The 18,637-nt window shown below is 51.2% G+C and overlaps 1 protein-coding gene and 1 non-coding gene across 2 annotated transcripts; one reads left to right on the top strand and one right to left on the bottom strand.

Moving 5' to 3' along the window:
- Window positions 1-37: 37 nt before the first annotated feature.
- Window positions 38-3,443, bottom strand: LOC107307419 (uncharacterized). The gene is made up of 2 exons (XM_085531580.1): window positions 3,154-3,443; window positions 38-2,108 (listed from the first exon to the last, which is right to left on the bottom strand). The coding sequence occupies exon 2, from the start codon at window positions 2,101-2,103 to the stop codon at window positions 313-315; it is 1,791 nt and encodes a 596-aa protein (XP_085387706.1). The 5' UTR covers window positions 2,104-2,108; window positions 3,154-3,443; the 3' UTR covers window positions 38-312.
- A 3,389-nt stretch (window positions 3,444-6,832) lies between these two features.
- On the top strand, window positions 6,833-6,906 carry TRNAT-AGU (transfer RNA threonine (anticodon AGU)). Its single transcript has one exon. It is a non-coding gene; the product is annotated as a tRNA-Thr (tRNA).
- The last annotated feature ends 11,731 nt before the right edge of the window (window positions 6,907-18,637 follow it).

The raw sequence follows: 18,637 nt of genomic DNA, 5'->3' as shown, positions 1-18,637 counted from the left end.
GTTAATTAGCCCGGGGCCCACTAACGAGCCTCACTCGTACTAAAATAGTTGCCTTTATTTGTTAGCAAAATTAATGAAGGGGCATCGGGGGGGGTTGGATTGGGGCTGGGGTTGGATTAGGGCTGAGATGAGGGTTGGGGTTGGATTGGGGTCGAGGTTGGGTTTTGGGATTGGGGTTGGGACCGGGGAACTGGGATCAGATTGGGGAACTGGTAGGACTGGGATTGGGGTTGGGATTGGGGAGGTGGGATGGGGTGGCTGTGGGGCCGGGATGGGGCTGGGATGAGTGGGGCCGGGACCCCTCAGCACCCCTCACCACCTCCTCCCTCCCCACTGCGCTGCCGGGGGCCGGAACGTCCTGGGCCGGGGGGCGGGGAGGGGTGGGGGGGGAACGGCTTCATCCCCACCTTCATCCTCCTCCTCCAACTCCTGCTTGTTGGTGACGTCATCATTGTCATCATCATTGGTGACGTCATCGGTGACGTCATCGTCGGGCAGCGGAAAGGCCGCCAGCGCCGCCGCCTCCTCCTGTCTCTTCTGCTCCACGTCGTGGATGATGTCCACCACGTCGTCCGCAGGGAGGTGCAAACGACTGGACAACTCGATCAGCTCATCGATGGTGCCGGGGTCCAAACCTTCATCAGGGTCCAAACCGCCATCGGTGCCGGTACCGGGAGGAGCTGGAAGGGCCGCAGCCAACGCTTGGGCCAATGGGAGCGAGTCGGGGACTGGGCCGGTGTCGGCCCTTGGGACGCTGGCAGGTAGGGAGGGGTTGAGGCGTGTTGGGGTGTTGGCGCCCGTTGGGATGCGAGTGTGGATGGGTGCCGTGTTTGGGTCCCCCGGGAGCTGGTTGGTCATCGGGCCTTCGTCCATAGGGAGATGGTTGGACAGCGGGATCTCGTGGTTGGACAGTGGGATTTGGTTGAGCATCGGGATCTCGTTGGCCATTGGGATCTCATTGTTGGCCATTGGGATCTCATTGTTGGCCATTGGGATCTTGTTGGCCATTGGGATCTCATTGTTGGCTATTGGGATCTTGTTGTTGGCGGTTGGGAATCTCAGGGTGTCCATCGGGATCTTCTTGCCCATTGCGATCTTCCTCCCCATTGGGGTCTTCCTCCCCACAAACACCTCATTGTCCATTGAGGCCCCGTTGTCCATCGGGCTCTCACTGTCCATAGGGAAACCTTTCCCCATTGATAAACCATTACCCCGTGGGAATTCCTGCCCCACCTTGGAGCCTTTCCCCATTGACAATCCCTTATCAATGGCCAATTCCTTCCCCATTGATAACCCTGTACCCGCTGAGAACTTCTTACTCACCGACGACCCCTTCCCCATTGAAAACTCCTTCTCAATGGGGAACTCCTGCCCTGCAGAAAACCCTCTGCCCGCTGATGCCCCTCTGCCCATTGAGTAGCCATTGCCCATTGATAAATCTTCATCCATTGATAAGCCATTGCCCATTGATGACCCTTTACCCACAGATGCCCCATTGCTCACTGACTCCTTCCCCATCGCAAACCCCCTCTCCTCAGGGAAGCCCCTCCCCCCCCATTCCTCCTTCCCCTCCCCTTCCTCCTCCTCCTCCTCCTCCTCGGATCGCTTCCCCTCCGCTCCGGGGCCGTGCAGGAGGTACCGGAGCAGCAGATCGGACGCCATGTCCGCCAGCCTTTCCTCCTCGGCGGCCGCTTTCCGGGCTGCCTGCGCCTGTCTCCTGCTCTCCATCAGCTCCTGGTAGCGCCGTTCCAGCAGCTTCAGCTCCAGGCTTTGCTGCTGCCTCAGCTGCCTGGCGCTGGCCCATCCCCGGCCCCGTTCCCGTTCTCTTTCCCGTTCCCTTTTTCTCGCCTCCGCTCGGAGTTTATTCAATTCTTCCAATTCTTTCCACGTTTCCGTCGGGTTTCCTCCTCCGTTTCGTTTTGTGCCGCCTTCTTTGGCGTCTTCAAGCCAGCTGAAGGGTTTCGGGTCTTCCCAGGGGTCTCCCAACCTCGAGGATGATGGAGGTTTTTTTGGGGCGGGGGGGGGCTGAGGGCGGCTCTGAGCCAGGAGGGCGATGGAGAGGAGGAGGGCGGCGCTGCGGAGGGGGCGGGCGGGGGGGGGCATCGTGCCTGGAGGGAGGGAGGGGGGGGAAGGGGGAAGGGTCAGGGAGACCCTGGTAGGGTCCCCTCAATCCCCCTTCAACCCCCTCAGCTGATCTCCCACCCACCCACGATGTTTTGGGGCTCCCTCGTATTAGGTGCGTCCCCCCACGTAGTCCCCCCAATCACCCCATAGTGCCCACTAAGCCCTCCCCTAGGGGTCTCCTAAATTCCTCCATAAGGTCCCCTAGTTACCCCCCCCCCTTTGCTATGAATCCCCTCACAGGGTCCTTTAATCCCCCTCCCTCCCCCCGTAGCATCACCCACATCCCCTCATAGGGTCCCTCATGGGGTCCTCTCGTTGTCCCCATTTTCCTGGGACCCCCATGGACCGAGTGTGTCCCCTAAATATCCCCTATAAGGACCCCCCGTGCCCCCCCAGTTCTATGAGTGCCTCCCCCGATAGGATCCATTCATCCAGCACATCCATACATCACATATGGCACACACAGCACATACATAGCACATACATACATGTATGAAATCCACTCATGCAGTGCGCATCCATATCCATCCATGTTAATCCATATCCATCCATGTCCATCCATGCATATCCATGCACATCCGTGGCCATCCATGTCCATCCAGCACATCCATGTATATCCATGCACATCCATATACACCCATGTTCATCCATGCACATCTATATCCATCCATATCCATCCATGCACACCCATGTCTATCCATTCACACCCATGTCCATCCATTCACACCCATGTCCATCCGTGTCCATCCATGCACCAGCCCCCCCCAACAGCTGCCACACCCAGCTCTGAACCCCAGGACCCCCCCCCAGAATCGCCCAAATCTGCCCCCCCCTCCCCCCCCCACCCAAAAAATCTCCTCAAATTCCCCCAACTCATCCCCAGAGCCCCCCCCACAAATCCCCCCCCCGGTCCCCCATAAATCTCCCCCAGACCCCCTCAGATCCAGCCACCCCCCGACCCCTCCCCAACCCCCCCAACCCCCCCCCCCCATTTCTCCCATAGGGGCGGGGGCTCACGTTGTCATTTACCAGCTCTGGGGGGGGGGACTCACGACGATCTCGTCTCGCCCCCCTCTGCCTCCCCAGTCTCTGCTGGGGGGGCTCCGGTTCCGATTTCCACTCCCGCTGGTTCCCGGTTAATTCCAGTCAGTTCCCGGTACCGATCCGTGTGCCGGGCTGCTCCCAGTTCCAGCACGGGCTTCCCACCGGTTCCCAGTTGCTTTCCGTTACCGGTTCCGGTGCCGGTTCCGATCCCGGCAGCGCTTCTCCCAATGGATTCCCGGTTCCGTTCCCAGCGGCTGCGGTTCAGCACCACGGACAGCGCTCGGCGGCTCCGCCCCCTTTTATACCCGCGCGCGGCCCCACGTGGGGGCTCCATTGACGTCAATGCGCCCATTCATAAAAAAATCCGGGGAGGGAGGGGCGCATGCGCGCTGGCAGGAGGGGTGAATGGCTGAATGGATGAATGAATGAGCGCGGGGGATGAATGGGGAAGGGGGGGGGGGACGGTTAAACACACACGGGGACCTCCTGAGAGCGGCCCTATAAGTGGAGCTCCATAGGCACAGCCCCATCCATAGCCCTGTAAGGGACAGCCCTAGATAGACAGCCCTATATACAGAGCCCCATCTGTAGCCCACTACGTGGCCCTATATCCACACAGCCCTATACATCACCCCCCCAGACACACACGTGGCCCTACACAGGCTCTCATACCCCATACGCCCCTTCCCCATACATGCTTTCCCCTACAGACCCTCCCCATACACACCCCTATAGACCTCCCCACACACCTATAGGCCCCACACACCTATAGGCCCCCTCACCTCTACTGACCCCCTCACACCACTAAAGACCCCACCCATACACACCCCTATAGTCCCTCCCCTTACACACGCCTATAGACCCCCCCCACACCCTTATAGACCCACCACACTCCTATAGATCCCCACACACCCTTATAGTCTCCCCCACACACACCCCTATGAAGCCCCTCACACACACCCCTATAGATCCCCACCCCACACACACGTATGTGGGCTGTTCATACGTGTCCATACGTGACGTTTATGTGTGGATACACGGCATGAACACAGATGACCCCCATGCCCCTATAAGCTCCTACAATTGGCCCTATGGCTACAAGGCCCCATTGGACCCTATAGATTAGGGGCTCACAGTGCATCTATAAGACCCTATAAGCGTTAAGGCACATATGGGCAGCCCCCTACACCCTACAGGTTCCTACAGGTGACCTGGGAGTATATGGGAAAGGGTTGTTCTGCATCTATAAGTTCCTTGGGTTCCATTATGGGCGTCCCTGTGCAACTATAGGTCCCTATAGGTGCCCATGTGTCTACGTGGAGTCCCTACAGGTCCTGGGGGACCTGTATGGGTGAGGGGGGGTGGGCGTGGAGGCCCTATACTTCCTGGGGTGGCTATGGGGGGGTAGAGGCACTATAGGTCCTGGGGAGTCCTTATAGGTCCCAAGGTGGCTATGGGGGGGGGGGGGGGGGGGGAGGGTTGAGTCTCTATAGGTCCTGAGGTGGATATGGGGGGTGGGGGGTAGAGTCCCTGTAGGTCCTGGGGTGGCCATGGGGGGAGTGGGGAGGGGTCTGTGTCTCTATAGCTTCTGAAGTGCTTATAGGGTTCTGCGTGTCCCTATAAGTCCCTATAGGGTTGGGGTGCCTACGGGGGTCCCTCCAGGTGCCATAGATGCTGCCGGGGGGGTGGGGGTGGGGTGGGGGGGCCGTGCCCCCGCCGGTGACTCACCATTGCAGCTGCTTCTATAGGGCCCCCCCCCTCCGCGCTGGGGGTGATGAGTCAGAACAGCGCAGCTTCCTGCAGTTGGGGGGTAATAGGGGATATAGGGTGTGTGGGGCAGGAGGTATAGGAAAGGGGGATGGAGGGGGTTGGGGAGGATATAGGGATTGGGGTGTGTAGGGGGGGGCATAGGGTGAGGGGGGGGGTAGGGGTATAAGAGACTTAGAGGGTAGAGGATATGGAGTGGGAATATATAGGATCTGGGGGGTGTTGGGATGAGGGGTGTGTGGGTCCAGGGTGTATGGGGTGGAGATAGAATGGGGATAGAGGGGCTGTGGGGTAAGGTGGGAGGATATAGGGACTGGGGAGTGTGGTTGGGGGGTGTAGGGGTAGGTAGGGGTGTAAGACTTAGAGGATAAAGGATGGAAATATATGGGATCTGGGGGGTGTTGGGATGAGGGATGTGTGGGTTCAGGGGGTATGGGGTGGAGATAGAAGGGTATAGGGACTGGGGGGGGGGGGGTGTCTATAGGGCAGAGAATTATAAAGGATGTTTGGTGTGTGGGGTGTAAGGGGTACTATAGGGATTGGGTATATGGGGTGGGGAGGGTGGAGGTTATATGGCAAAGGGACTTGGGGAGGCCCTATAGGGATCTGACGAGCTCTGTGAGGTTCCATAGGGGTCAGTAGGATGCTGTAGGGTCTGGGGCCCCCATAGTGCCATGGGGGGAGGACTATAGGGGTCTATAGGGCTCTGTAGGGCCATGGAGAGGGAAGTGTTGGATCTGAGGGGGTTCCATAGGGGCTAAGAAGGGTTTTATATGGCCGGGTAGGGCTCTATAGGGTCTGGGGCCTTTCTGCAGGGAGCTGTGGGTCCCCATAGGGCTACCAAGGGGGGGGGGATTCCATAGGGACCGGTGGGGTTCTGTAGAGACCAGTGGGGTCCTATAGGGCCCATGAGTGCTCAGTAGAGCCATTAGGGGCGGGTTCTATAGGGCCTTCCCCTCCCCCCCCGATGATTCACCCCTGCGGCAGAGGCGCCCTCCCCACTTCCCCTCCCCCCACCCCACCGCCGGGTGACGTCACCTCGCCATCACGTGACCGTGGGGGGGGTCTCCTACCGCAGAGCCCCCCCCCCCATTTATCCCCTCGGTTCGTCCTTGGGGCGGGTGGCTCCGCCCCCCCCGGATGGAAGAGGAAACGGGAGACCCCGAAACGTGCCCCCCCCCACAGCTCCCTGCTCTCCCTCACTGCCCCCCATCCCAGTACAGCCCAGTACATCCCAGTACAGCCCAATACAGCCCAGTACAGCCCAATACAGCCCAGTACAGCCCAATACAGCCCAGTACAGCCCAGTACAGCCCAGTACAGACCAGTACAGACCAGTACATCCCAATACATCCCAATACATCCCAATACAGCCCAATACAGCCCAGTACATCCCAGTGCAGCCCAGTACAGCCCAGTACAGACCAGTACATCCCAATACAGCCCAGTACAGCCCAGTACATCCCAGTACAGCCCAATACATCCCAGTGCCCCCCATTGCCCCCCCATTCCCCCCATTGCCCCCCATTACACCCCAGTCCCCCCACTGACCTGTGCCCCCCCCTCATTACAGTGGATAAGGCGGCGCCCCCCCTTCCCATCCCCGTCGCCATGACAACGGTTGCCGAGCAACTGCAGCACCGTCGCTACGGCGCTGGTTGCCATGGCAACAGCAGCGTTTCCCCCTTCTTTCCCGTTCCCCCCCGTTTGTACCCCCCACCTTTGTCCCCCCCAGCCCCATTTGTCCCCATTATTTGTCCCCATTTGTCCCCATTATTTGTCCCCATTTGTCCCAATTTCCCCCAATTTTCCCCCTACCCCCATTCCCCCCCATTTCCGTACCGCGCATGCGCTGCTCTCAGGGATGCGGCGCCGTGCGGGCAGCGCTGGGCGCAGCGGCGCCGTGGCTTAGTTGGTTAAAGCGCCTGTCTAGTAAACAGGAGATCCTGGGTTCGAATCCCAGCGGTGCCTTTTGGCGACCCGCCCCTTCATTCACTAACACCGGCCCCTCGTTCATTAACCGGGGTCTTAAATCAATCGCTGGGGGCAGGTGGGTGTTATTAAGTCATTTAAGTAAATGAAGTAATTTTGGGGCCGGTAATTGATTAGGGGGTGGTGAGAGGATGGTGATGGCTGTTGGGTGTGTTATTTATTAGTGGGGGCTGCGTTAATTAGTACCAGCATCCCTCCCTGATACCCCAATGTCTCCCCCAACATCCCCTTTCCAGTGTCACCTCTATGACGTGCGGAATCGGACTCTATAACCAGAATTAGGTTATGAAGCAGGTTTGTGTTCATTCAGGGCTGGGCACATGGGGGATCACTGCTGCCATCGTGTGCACCAATGGACAGAAGCGTTGGAAAGTTATAGAGCAAGTTTGTATCTTATTGGTATCCACATTCATCAAATTTCCGGGGTAGGATATATAAACATAATCATTGTTTATCTGGAGCCTCGTTTCCATCCCGCCCCCATCACCCCCATCCCCAGCATCACTCCCTGATGTCCCCCATTGATCCCCCTCCATCACCAAAGTGTCACCCCCACACCCAGATGGAAGCGCAGCAGTAACCGAAGAGCAGAACAGCACAAAGACCCAACGGGGCCGATATTTGACGCCTCTTTTTGCCCCCAAAACGTTCCTTCCTGTCCCCCCATAAACTGCCCCATGACCCATCAACCCAACCACTAAAACAACCTCAAAAAACCCGGATTTGGCCCCAAAATGGCGCCGCGTTCCCCTATAGCCTCACTGCGGGGCTCTATGGGGCTCAGTGTGTCTCTATGGGGCTCAGTGGGTCTCTATGGGGCTCAGTGTGTCTCTACGGGGCTCAGTGTGTCTCTATGGGGCTCAGTGGGTCTCTATGGGGCTCAGTGGGTCTCTATGGGGCGCCGGGTCCCTGTGGCTCCTCCCCCATCTCCTCGTGACTCCCGTTGTAAATAAGCGGCCGGTTCCGGCTCCATCCGGGACCCCCCGAACCCCCCGCAACCCCATGGCGGAAACACCGGAAACGGGCAGCCGGAAACAGAACTGCACCCCCCACAGCCGGAACCGGAAATGAGAAGGCGGTCTCAGTGATATCCCACAATCCCCTCCGCCGGAAGAGACGCCATTGCTCGCGAACAAAATGGCGCCCACCAAATGAGGCGCTATATCCCACAATGCACCTAGCCGGAAGTGACGCTATTGCGCATGATCAAAATGGCGACCGCCAAGTGCCACGTTACATCCCACAATACACCATACCGAAAGCGATGCTTCTGCGCATGACCAAAATGGCGACGGACAGATGCCGCGTTATGCCTCGTTATATCCCACAATGCACCATACCGGAAGCGACCCTACTGCGCATGATCAAAATGGCGACCTCCATTTGCCTCGTTATGCCTCGTTATATCCCACAATGCAACATACCGGAAGCGACCCTACTGCGCATGATCAAAATGGCGACCTCCATTTGCCTCGTTATGCCTCGTTATATCCCACAATGCACCATACCGGAAGCGACCCTACTGCGCATGATCAAAATGGCGACCTCCAATTGCCTCGTTATGCCTCGTTATATCCCACAATGCAACATACCGGAAGCGACGCTACTGCGCATGACCAAAATGGCGACCGACAGATGCCGCGTTATGCCTCGTTATATCCCACAATGCAACATACCGGAAGCGACCCTACTGCGCATGATCAAAATGGCGACCTCCAATTGCCTCGTTATGCCTCGTTATATCCCACAATGCACCATACCGGAAGCGACACTACTGCGCATGATCAAAATGGCGACCTCCAATTGCCTCGTTATGCCTCGTTATATCCCACAATGCACCATACCGGAAGCGACGCTATTGCGCATGAATAAAATGGCGGCCTCCAATTGCCTCGTTATGCCTCGTTATATCCCACAATACACCATACCGGAAGCGACGCTATTGCGCATGATCAAAATGGCGACCTCCAATTGCCTCGTTATGCCTCGTTATATCCCACAATGCAACATACCGGAAGCGACCCTACTGCGCATGATCAAAATGGCGACCTCCAATTGCCTCGTTATGCCTCGTTATATCCCACAATGCAACATACCGGAAGCGACGCTGCTGCGCATGATCAAAATGGCGGCCTCCAATTGCCTCGTTATGCCGCGTTATATCCCACAATACACCATACCGGAAGCGACGCTATTGCGCATGAATAAAATGGCGGCCTCCAGTTGCCGCGTTATGCCGCGTTATGCCGCGTTATATCCCACAATCCACCTTGCCGGAAGTGACGCTATACCTCACTATTAAAATGGCGCCCGCCAAGTGCCGGGACACTGTGGGGCTTTATGGGGCACTGTGGGGCTCTATGGGGCTTGTATGGGGCTCTATGGGGCACTGTGGGGCTCCATGGGGCATCTTTGGGGCTCTATGGGGCTTGTATGGGGCTCTATGGGACACTGTGGGGCTCTATGGGGCATCTTTGGGGCTCTATGGGGCATCTTTGGGGCTCTATGGGACACTGTGGGGCTTTATGGGGCTCTATGGGGCTCTATAGGGCTTCTATGGGGCTCTTTGGGGCTTCTATGGGACACTGTGGGGCTCTATGGGGCTTCTATGGGACTCTTTGAGGCTTTATGGGGCTTCAGTGGGGCGCTATCTGTCTCTATGTGGCTGTATGGGGCTCTGTGGGGTCTCCACCTTCATTCCCTTCACACCACCCACATCGCTGCCCCCCCACCATCACTCCCATCAACCTCATCACCCCATTACCCCCATCACCCCCATTATCACCATCACCCCATTACCCCCATCACCCCCATTACCCCCATCACCCCCATTATCACCATCACCCCATTACCCCCATTACCCCCATTACCCCCATCACCCCCATTATCACCATCACCCCATTACCCCCATCACCCCCATTACCCCCATCACCCCCATTATCACCATCACCCCCATTATCACCATCACCCCATTACCCCCATCACCCCATTACCCCCATCACCCCCATTACCCCCATCACCCCATTATAACCAGTTACAGTTATGTCTGACCCCAGTATCACTCCTTATCACATCTTATTTTTCTTCCACTCTAACCCCTCTTTTCTTGGTTTTCTTGCACTCTAACTCTGCTTTTCTTGTTTTTTTTCCACTCTAACCCGACTTTTCTTGATTTTCAAATGCTGTAACCCATCTTTTCTTGGTTTTCCTCCCCTCTAACGCTGCATTTCTTGGTTTTCACCTGCTCCGACCCGTCTTTTCTTTGTTTTCCTCTGCTTTTACCCTGCTTTTCTTGGTTTTCTTTCACTCCAACCCGTCTTTTCTTGGTTTTCTTCAACTCAATCCCTGCTTTTCTTTGTTTTCTTGCTCTCTAACCCATCTTTTCTTGGTTTTCATTTGCTCCGACCCGTCTTTTCTGGTTTTCTTCGGCTCTAATCCATCTTTTCTTGGTTTTCTTCTGTTCTAACCCAGCTTTTCTTGGTTTTCCTCCGCTCTAACCCTGCTTTTCTTGGTTTTCATCAGCTCCGACCGGTCTTTTCTTGGTTTTCCTCTGCTCTTACCCTGCTTTTCTTGGTTTTCTTCCACTCTAACCCTGCTTTTCTTGGCTTTCTTCTGCACTAATCCTCCTTTTCTTGGTTTTCTTCTGCTCTGTCCCATCTTTTCTTGGTTTTATTCCGCTCTAACCCTTCTTTTCTTGGTTTTCCTCCACTCAAACCCTGCTTTTCTTGGTTTTCCTCTGCTCTGACCCGTCTTTTCTTGGTTTTCTTCGGCTCTAACCCATCTTTTCTTGGTTTTCTTTCACTCTAACCCAACTATTCTTGGTTTTCTTCCACTATAAACTGTTTTTTCTTGGTTTTCTTCCACTATAACACGTCTTTTCTTGGATTTCTTCGGCATTAACTCATCTTTTCTTGGTTTTCTTCCACTCTAACCCGGCTTTTCTTGGTTTTCTTCTGCTCTAACCCTGCTTTACTTGGTTCTCCTCTGCTCTAGCCCTGCTTTTCTTGGATTTCATCTGCTCCGACCCGACTTTTTTTGGTTTTCTTCAGCTCTAACCCATCTTTTCTTGGTTTTCTTGCACTCTAACCCATCTTTTCTTGGTTTTCTTCTGCATTAACCCTGCTTTTCATGGATTTCTTCTGCTCTAACCCATCTTGCTCAGCATTACTCCATTATCAGGACCAGAACTCACCTCCTGTAGTGCTGTTCTAGGCCAAGCAATGTGATGGTGGAGAAGCCAAGTCCTGGAGCTCCATCCAGCAGCTCTTGGTCCAAGGCAGCAACAGAGCAGAAGAGCTTCTTCACATGAGTAGATGTGACCTCAGCGAGGAGCTCCAGCAAATACCTGCTGCCTCCCAGTGCCAGCCCTTATATGAGCATCAGGAGGGGGCGGAGCCAGCCCTGCAGCCAATCGGATGCGTTGCCTGTACTTGGGCTGTACTGCTGTGTCCCCGCCCCATCATGGCTTCCAACCATGACTAAGCATTTCTATTATATCACCCTGATTATATAATGATATCATCGCCCTCATCACCCCCCATCGTTCCAACGTCCCCCCAGCATCAACCCCAGAGCGGTGCCCACAGTGTCACCCCATTGCGACACTGAGATCTGCACCCCTGTGTCCATATACTGTGCTGTCGTTTCTTCTCTATCCACAACCCTCCCCTTTAAGAACAAGTAAATATAATTATTAACCTGTTATTGCTTTGTTTTTATTCCTGATTGGAGCTGAGGAGAGGAGCCCACCCCATGGGCACAGGTGGGGGCCGTTGAGGGGTGGATTGTGATTGGTTGGAGCCTGGCTCCTCCCCTCCTTGATTGGTATTTAAGGGCTGGGAAGGGCAGGGGGCAGCATCAGTTCCAGCTCGGTGCTCCTATGGGAGCATTGAGGGAGAGGATTCTCCTTCCTGCTGCTTTCGAGCTCTGGATGCCATATGGGATGTGATTCTGCTTGGAGATCCTTTCCTTTGGGGTCAGTGGTGAGTCTTTGGCTTTGCAATGGGGTAAGGAATTTCTTCTTTATTACTGGGCTGATGTCTTCTCCTTTTGATTGCTCCTAGCAGTACTTATGGATGGGGGTGAGAAGGAGCCGTATCTACTTATGGATGGGTATGAGAAGGAGCCGTATCTATTATGGATGGGTATGAGAAGGAGCCGTATCTCGAGCCTCCTTCCTTTGGATGGAGGGCTCAGCCTTCACAATGGGGTGATCAGTCCCCTCTTTATTGCAGGGTTTGGGGGTGGAATGGGTCACTTTGGGATGCTCCATCCCTAGAGGTGTTTGAGGCTGTGGGACCCTGGTGTGGTGGTTGGTGACTGTCCCCATAGCAGGGGGTTGAAAGGAGATGGTTGTGATGGTCTTCAGTGCTGATTGTCATTTGATTCTATGCTCATATATTGCAGAGTATCAGCCCCAATGTTGGATGCTATGGGACGCTGTTCATCATCATCTCCATCTGGACACGGAGCCATTGGCTGCTGCTCTCTGGACTCGTTTCTACAGCCAGTTCTTCATCCATCTCATCATCTTCCCATCCACTCGGTGTCTTCATCACTTGGACATGAGGACGGTGTGGGGTCCTGCATCAGAGGCCTTGGTGAAGTCTAAGTAGATGATATCAGCAGCTCTTCCTTTGTCTGCTGATGTATCAGCGCCATCATAGAAGTCTATGAGGTCAATCAAGGAGGATTTGCCCTTGGTGAGGCTGTGTTGGTTCTCCATCACCTCCTGCCTTCCATGAGCTCTGTGTCCTTCTATGAGGATCTCCATCATCACCTCCTGCCCTCCATGAGCTCTGTGTCCTTCTATGAGGATCTCCATCATCACGTCCTGCCTTCCATGGGTCCTTATGGTAACCCTATGGGTCCTTATGGTAACCCTATGGGGTCTTATAGGTTCTTATGGGGTCTTATAGGTTCTTATGGGGTCTTATAGGTTCTTATGAGAGCAGCGAGGAACAGAAACCTGCATTGCTTGGACCCAGCTTTGCTGATGGTAACTCTCAGCCCAGCAGGTAAGGGCAGCACACACAATTGCTTTTTACTTGTTCCATACTGAAATTGAAGGTAATGTTCCATTATTATAATGATAATATCTGCTCTCGTCCTTCTGCATTCTCTTTTCCTCTGTTCTCTGCTGTTTCTCCAGCATTTCCTGCAGTGTTTCCTTTGTTCTCACTTTATGTTCTGTTCATTCTTTGGGCCTTGTTGTTCATTTTGGTGTTTCATTCCCTTCAGCCTTTCATTCCATGTTGGAGTTCCAAGCAGTTTCCTCTGCCGCCTTGTCCTCCATCTTGATCATCTTTGCAATGTTCTATTGGGCCTTGCCCCCCATCTTGATGTTTCTTGTAGTGCCCTTTTGGGCCTTGCCCCCATCTCGATGTTTCTTGTAGTGCCCTTTTGGGCCTTGCCCCCCATCTTGATGTTTCTTGTAGTGCCCTTTTGGGCCTTGTCCCCCATCTTGATGTTTCTTGTAGTGCCCTTTTGGGCCTTGCCCTCCATCTTGATGTTTCTTGTAGTGCCCTTTTGGGCCTTGCCCCCCATCTTGATGTTTCTTGTTGTGCCCTTTAGGGCCTTGCCCCCATCTTGATGTTTCTTGTAGTGCCCTTTTGGGCCTTGCCATCCATCTCGGTGTTTGCTGCAGTTTTCTCTTCAGCGTTGCCCTCCATCTTGATGTTCCTTGCAGTGTTCTTTTGGGCCTTGTCCTCATCTTGATGTTCTGCGTGATGTTCACTTTGGCCTTGCCCTAATCCATCTAGGGCTAGGGTTAGGGTTAGGGTTTTTTTTCTTGGTTTTTTTCGGCTCTAACCCTGTTTTTCTTGGTTTTCTTCCGCTCTAACCCTGTTTTTCTTGGTTTTCTCCGGCTCTAACCCTGTTTTTCTTGGTTTCCTTCCGCTCTAACCCTGTTTTTCTTGGTTTTCTACGGCTCTAACCCTGTTTTTCTTGGTTTACTTCCGTTCTAACCCTGTTTTTCTTGGTTTACTTCCGCTCTAATCCGGCTTTTCTTCGTTTTTTTCGGCTCTAACCCTGTTTTTCTTGTTTTTTTTTCGGCTCTAACCCTGTTTTTCTTGGTTTTCTTCTGTTCTAACCCGGCTTCTCTTGGTTTTTTTCAACTCTAACCCTGTTTTTCTTGGTTTTTTTCAGCTCTATCCCTGTTTTTCTTGGTTTTCTTCCGCTCTAACCCTGTTTTTCTTGGTTTTCTTCCGGTCTAACCCAGTTTTTCTTGGTTTTCTTCCGTTCTAATCCGGCTTTTCTTGGTTTTCTTCCTTTCTAACCCAGTTTTTCTTGGTTTTCTTCCGGTCTAACCCAGTTTTTCTTGGTTTTCTTCCGTTCTAACCCTGTTTTTCTTGGTTTTCTTCCGCTCTAACCCGGCTTTTCTTGATTTTCTATAGTCCTAACCCTGTTTTTCTTGGTTTTCTTCCGCTCTAACCCTGCTTTTCTTGGTTTTCTTCCGGTCTAACCCTGCTTTTCTTGGTTTTCTTCCGCTCTAACCCTGCTTTCCTTGGTTTTCTCCAGATCAAACCCTGTTTTTCTTGGTTTTCTTCCGCTCTAACCCTGTTTTTCTTGTTTTTTTTCGGCTCTAACCCTGTTTTTCTTGGTTTTCTTCCGTTCTAACCCAGCTTTTCTTGGTTTTTTTCAGCTCTAACCCTGTTTTTCTTGGTGTTTTCCGGCTCTAACCCTGTTTTTCTTGGTTTTCTTCTATTCTAACCCGGCTTTTCTTGGTTTTTTTCAACTCTAACCATGTTTTTCTTGGTTTTTTTCGGCTCTAACCCTGTTTTTCTTGGTTTTTTTCGGCTCTAACCCTGTTTTTCTTGGTTTTCTTCCGCTCTAACCCTGCTTTTCTTGGTTTTCTTCGGCTCTAACCCCGTTTTTCTTGGTTTTCTTCCGTTCTAATCCTGCTTTTCTTGGTTTTCTTCCTTTCTAACCCTGTTTTTCTTGGTTTTCTTCCGCTCTAACCCCGTTTTTCTTGGTTTTCTTCCGTTCTAATACGGCTTTTCTTGGTTTTCTTCTGCTCTAACCCTGCTTTTCTTGGTTTTCTTCCGTTCTAACCCGGCTTTTCTTGGTTTTCATCCGGTCTAACCCTGTTTATCTTGTTTTTTTTCGGCTCTAACCCTGTTTTTCTTGGTTTTCTTCCGGTCTAACCCTGTTTTTCTTGTTTTTTTTTCGGCTATAACCCTGTTTTTCTTGGTTTTTTTCGGCTCTAACCCTGTTTTTCTTGGTTTTTTTCGGCTCTAACCCTGTTTTTCATGGTTTTCTTCCGCTCTAACCCTGTTTTTCTTGGTTCTCTTCGGCTCTAACCGTGTTTTTCTTGGTTTTCTTCCGTTCTAACCCGGCTTTTCTTGGTTTTCTTCTGCTCTAACCCTGTTTTTCTTGGTTTTCTTCCGCTCTAACCCGCCTTTTCTTGCTTTTCTATAGTCCTAACCCTGTTTTTCTTGGTTTTCTTCCGCTCTAACCCTGTTTTTCTTTGTTTTTTTCGGATCTAACCCTGTTTTTCTTGGTTTTCTTCGGCTCTAACCCTGTTTTTCTTTGTTTTCTTCCGCTCTAACCCGGCTTTTCTTGCTTTTCTATAGTCCTAACCCTGTTTTTCTTAGTTTTCTTCCGCTCTAACCCTACTTTACTTGGTTTTCTCCGGATCTAGCCCTGTTTTTCTTGGTTTTCTTCCGTTCTAACCCTTTTTTTCTTGGTTTTTTCCGGATCTAATCCTGCTTTTCTTGGTTTTCTTCCGCTCTAACCCTGCTTTCCTTGGTTTTCTCCGGATCTAGCCCTGTTTTTCTTGGTTTTCTTCCGCTCTAACCCTGTTTTTCTTGGTTTTTTTCGGCTCTAACCCTGTTTTTCTTGGTTTTCTTCCGTTCTAACCCGGCTTTTCTTGGTTTTCTTCCGCTCTAACCCTGTTTTTCTTGGTTTTCTTCCGGTGTAACCCTCTTTTTCTTTGTTTTCTTCCGTTCTAACCCGGCTTTCCTTGGTTTTCTTCCTTTCTAACCCTGTTTTCCTTGGTTTTCTTCGACTCAAACCCTGGTTTTCTTGGTTTTTATCGGCTCTAACCCTGTTTTTCTTGGATTTTTTTGGTTCTAACCCGGCTTTTCTTGGTTTTCTTCCGCTCTAACCCTGCTTTTCTTGGTTTTCTTCGGCTCTAACCCCGTTTTTCTTGGTTTTCTTCCGTTCTAACCCGGCTTTTCTTGGTTTTCTTCCGCTCTAACCCTGTTTTTCTTGGTTTTCTTCTGTTCTAACCTGGCTTTTCTTGGTTTTCTTCCGGTCTAACCCTGTTTTTTTTGTTTTTTTTCGGCTCTAACCCTGTTTTTCTTGGTTTTCTTCCGCTCTAACCCTGCTTTTCTTGGTTTTCTTCCAATCTAACCCTGTTTTTCTTGGTTTTCTTCCCTTCTAACCCGGCTTTTCTTGGTTTTTTTCGGCTCTAACCCTGTTTTTCTTGGTTCTCTTCGGCTCTAACCCTGTTTCTCTTGGTTTTCTTCCGTTCTAACCCGGCTTTTCTTTGTTTCTTTCTGCTCTAACCCTGCTTTTCTTGGTTTTCTTCCGGTCTAACCCTGTTTTTCTTGGTTTTCTTCCGTTCTAACCCAGCTTTTCTTGTTTTTTTTCAACTCTAACCCTGTTTTTCTTGGTTTACTTCCGCTCTAACCCTGTTTTTCTTGGTTTTTTTCGGATCTAATCCTGTTTCTCTTGGTTTTCTTCCGTTCTAACCCGGCTTTTCTTTGTTTCTTTCGGCTCTAACCCTGCTTTTCTTGGTTTTCTTCGGCTCTAACCCTGTTTTTCTTGGTTTTCTACGGCTCTAACCCTGTTCATCTTGGTTTTTTTCGGCTCTAACCCTGTTTTTCTTGGTTTTCTTCCGTTCTAACCCAGCTTTTCTTGGTTTTCTTCGGCTCTAACCCTGTTTTTCTTGGTTTTTTTCGACTCTAACCCTGCTTTTCTTGTTTTATTTCGACTCTAACCCTGTTTTACTTGGTTTTCTTTTGTTCTAACCCTGTTTTTCTTGTTTTTTTTTCGGCTTTAACCCTGTTTTTCTTGGTTTTCTTTTGTTCTAACCCGGCTTTCCTTGGTTTTCTTCCTTTCTAACCCTGTTTTCCTTGGTTTTCTTCGTCTCAAACCCTGGTTTTCTTAGTTTTTATCGGCTCTAACCCTGTTTTTCTTGGTTTTTTTTGGTTCTAACCCGGCTTTTCTTGGTTTTCTTTTGCTCTAACCCTGTTTTTCTTGGTTTTCTTCGGCTCTAACCCTGTTTTTCTTGGTTTTCTTCCGTTCTAACCCGGCTTTTCTTGGTTTTCTTCCGCTCTAACACTGTTTTTCTTGGTTTTCTTCTGTTCTAACCTGGCTTTTCTTGGTTTTCTTCCGGTCTAACCCTGTTTTTCTTGGTTTTCTTCCGTTCTAACCCGGCTTTTCTTGGTTTTTTTCCGTTCTAACCCTGTTTTTCTTGGTTTTTTTCGGCTCTAACCCTGTTTTTCTTGGTTTTCTTCCGCTCTAACCCTGTTTTTCTTGGTTTTCTTCGGCTCTAACCCCGTTTTTCTTGGTTTTCTTCGGCTCTAATCCGGCTTTTCTTTGTTTCTTTCGGCTCTAACCATGCTTTTCTTGGTTTTCTTCCGGTCTAACCCCGTTTTTCTTGGTTTTCTTCCGTTCTAACCCGGCTTTTCTTGGTTTTCTTCTGCTCTAACCCTGTTTTTCTTTGTTTTCTTCCGCTCTAACCCGCCTTTTCTTGCTTTTCTATAGTCCTAACCCTGTTTTTCTTGGTTTTCTTCCGCTCTAACCCAGTTTTTCTTTGTTTTTTTCGGATCTAACCCTGTTTTTCTTGGTTTTCTTCCGCTCTAACCCGGCTTTTCTTGCTTTTCTATAGTCCTAACCCTGTTTTTCTTAGTTTTCTTCCGCTCTAACCCTACTTTACTTGGTTTTCTCCGGATCTAGCCCTGTTTTTCTTGGTTTTCTTTCGTTCTAACCCTGTTTTTCTTGGTTTTTTTTGGATCTAATCCTGCTTTTCTTGGTTTTCTTCCGCTCTAACCCTGCTTTCCTTGGTTTTCTCCGGATCTAGCCCTGTTTTTCTTGGTTTTCTTCCGCTCTAACCCTGTTTTTCTTGGTTTTTTTCGGCTCTAACCCTGTTTTTCTTGGTTTTCTTCTGTTCTAACCTGGCTTTTCTTGGTTTTCTTCCGGTCTAACCCTGTTTTTCTTGGTTTTCTTCGACTCAAACCCTGGTTTTCTTGGTTTTCTTCCGTTCTAACCCGGCTTTTCTTGGTTTTCTTCCGCTCTAACCCTGTTTTTCTTGGTTTTCTTCTGTTCTAACCTGGCTTTTCTTGGTTTTCTTCCAGTCTAACCCTGTTTTTCTTGGTTTTCTTCCGCTCTAACCCTGTTTTTCTTGGTTCTCTTCGGCTCTAACCCTGTTTCTCTTGGTTTTCTTCCGTTCTAACCCGGCTTTTCTTTGTTTCTTTCAGCTCTAACCCTGCTTTTCTTGGTTTTCTTCCGGTCTAACCCTGTTTTTCTTGGTTTTCTTCCGTTCTAACCCAGCTTTTCTTGGTTCTTTTCGGCTCTAACCCTGTTTTTCTTGGTGTTTTCCGGCTCTAACCCTGTTTTTCTTGGTTTTTTTTGGTTCTAACCCGGCTTTTCTTTGTTTCTTTCGGCTCTAACCCTGCTTTTCTTGGTTTTCTTCCGGTCTAACGCTGTTTTTCTTGGTTTTCTTCCGTTCTAACCCAGCTTTTCTTGGTTTTTTTCGGCTCTA

This window comes from Coturnix japonica, unplaced genomic scaffold (genome assembly GCF_054131305.1).
Source record: "Coturnix japonica strain WE unplaced genomic scaffold, WE-NBRP24 Scf043, whole genome shotgun sequence".
NCBI lineage: Eukaryota > Metazoa > Chordata > Aves > Galliformes > Phasianidae > Coturnix > Coturnix japonica.
The sequence above is the reverse complement of the archived record's forward strand: the minus strand, read 5'-3'. Positions and strand labels throughout refer to the sequence as shown.

What these genes read in the sequence shown, in the direction of transcription:
- LOC107307419 (XM_085531580.1), bottom strand. Translation starts at nt 2,103, where the DNA reads ATGCCCCCCCCCGCCCGCCCCCTCCGCAGCGCCGCCCTCCTCCTCTCC.